General features: G+C 37.4%; 1 protein-coding gene across 1 annotated transcript in view; it reads right to left on the reverse strand.

The window, feature by feature from the left end:
* Positions 1 to 2,276, reverse strand: part of LOC107575942 (protein transport protein Sec24C-like) — a 12,085-nt gene that overhangs the window by 514 nt on the left and 9,295 nt on the right. The window contains exons 13-14 of the mRNA XM_016262248.1: positions 1,245 to 1,383; positions 410 to 531 (exon numbers count right to left, since the gene is read on the reverse strand). Coding sequence (XP_016117734.1) covers positions 410 to 531; positions 1,245 to 1,383 — 261 coding nt within the window. The remainder of the gene's footprint in view (positions 1 to 409; positions 532 to 1,244; positions 1,384 to 2,276) is intronic.

Genomic DNA, 2,276 nt, shown 5'->3' on the forward strand with positions numbered 1-2,276 from the left:
GCATCATTAATAGGCTAACGAATCGTAAAATAAATTGAGAGTGGAATAACAGACTGTCTGTCATCTCCTAAAAATACTTTTTCCCCCTAAATACTAGAAGACTTCACGGGCCTAAAATATCTGATTAAGCTCTAATTACACAACTTGCTAATAACTGTCTAGGGCTCATTGCACAAAAAAGGCAATGTCTATTTATTTGAGCAATTAAAAATTAATTGGACTGAAAACGGCGGGACCTTACTTTTTAATTGGTATCACCAAATCATGGTTTAATATTTCTAAATTATTGCTTCATCTGAAACTGTATGATAAATCTCTAGAGTATCCGAATATTCAAAAGGGTCCAGTGCTGGTCCAGTACCTTACGAGAGATCCTCATTAAAAAGAGAGAACTATATGAAGAACGCACCTGTCCTGGGGACACAGAAGTAGTGCAGCTTTGTTTCCGGAAGCAAGCCAACATCTCAGTAACCTCCGTCTGTAGCTCCTCACGCAGGGACTGCAGCGGACTCTCCAGTGCTAATGAATACACTGACTCACACACACGGACAAAATAAAGTTAGAAATATTATAAAGTCAAAATAACCAAATTGAAGTAAAACAAGGAAGACTGGGCTGAGTGCAATAAAACAACTGCACTGCTAATTAGGATAAGTGATTATATAAGCAAATTCCTGTAAGAATATTACTGTATTTATATTACATATTATTTGTACACTACCATTCAAAAGTTTGGGGTTCACCAAGGCAATATCCATTTGATCAAAAATTCAATAAAAACAGTAATATTGTGAAATATAACCACAATTTTTTTTAATTGTTTTGCATATTAAATATTTTAAAATGCAATTTATTCCTATGGTGGCAAAGCTGAATTTTCAGATTCATTACTCCAGTCTTCAGTGTCACATGATCTTTCAGAAATCATTCTGATATGCTGATTTGGTGCTCAACATTTTTTTTTATCAATATCAGTGTTGAATATAGTTGTGCTACTTAATATTTTTATAGAAACTGATTTTTTTTTTGATGAACAGAAAGTAACAGCATTGTGTTTCACAATGTCTTTACTGTCACTTTTAATCAATTCAGTGCATCCTTACTGAATAAAAGTCATATTTCTCTAAAAAATTACCCCCAACTTTTAAACAGTAGTGAATAAATTACATATTTTATTAAAAAAGTAAATAAGGTCACATTTTATTTCATATTGGTATTTGATTCATATTCATATTTTTAAATACATTTCTTGCAGTAGAATGCGAGGAGCGTCTCGGCCTGGCTGCTTCTAAAGGTGTCTAGCGGTTGACTGGAAGCGGACAGAATAACGGTGTGTATGCGTGTCCTGTTCTCTCCGGAGGAGCTACTGTATGACAGCATAAACTACACAAGCAGATGAGAAGACAATCAAACCAATATATTAAAGGGGTCATATGATGTTGCTAAAATGAACATTATTTTGCGTATTTAGTGTAATGAAATGTGTTTATGCGGTTTAAAGTTCAAAAAACACAATATTTTCCACATTATTGTTTCTCCTCTATGCCCTGCCTTTCTGAAACGTGTGGATTTTTACAAAGCTCATCGGTCTGAAAAACGAGGTGTGCTCTGATTGGTCAGCTATCCAGTGTGTTGTGATTGGCTGAATACCTCAAGTGTGTGACGGAAATGTTACGCCCCTACCATACTGTGATGCCGTGTCCAGCCGGAGCGACGAGACAAAAACATGAAAACCCATTATAAACGAGGCATTTGTTGCATGCAGTGGGGACATAATTACGGATTATAAATGACTTATACTGTCTTTTTACGCGTTGCATCGCGCTGCGTAAGCATTAAACCTGCATTTGTGATCGGAGAAATGACAAACAACAAGCGCTACTCTACACTGCCCAAAACTTGCGTTTGAATGGTCAGTGGAAAATTCTTTGTACATAAAAAACGTACTTGCAGTCTGTGAGTCAGAACATTGTAGTCTACTCTACCAGGATCAGGAAACAGTCCTCCATAAAATGCGCTAGACACATCTGAATATTTGGATTGAACTGTTCTGGAACAGTGTTGTAAATACAACTTAACCACTGATTTCTAGTCGTGTCCATTTTTGGAAGGCCACTGATTTGTAGTCTTGTTTTGTAAACAAATTAGTTTCTCTTTCACAACGAAACACAGCGTCACACACGGCGGCCTAGAGTGACCGGAGGCCGGTGGCTAGAGGGAGCGGTGGCCGACAGATTAGACGAAGGAGCGGCCAGCGGGCTTGCGGCAACCACATG

The sequence above is a fragment of the Sinocyclocheilus grahami genome, unplaced genomic scaffold, assembly GCF_001515645.1.
Source record: "Sinocyclocheilus grahami isolate Dianchi unplaced genomic scaffold, SAMN03320097.WGS_v1.1 scaffold3031.1, whole genome shotgun sequence".
Classification (NCBI taxonomy): Eukaryota; Metazoa; Chordata; class Actinopteri; order Cypriniformes; family Cyprinidae; genus Sinocyclocheilus; species Sinocyclocheilus grahami.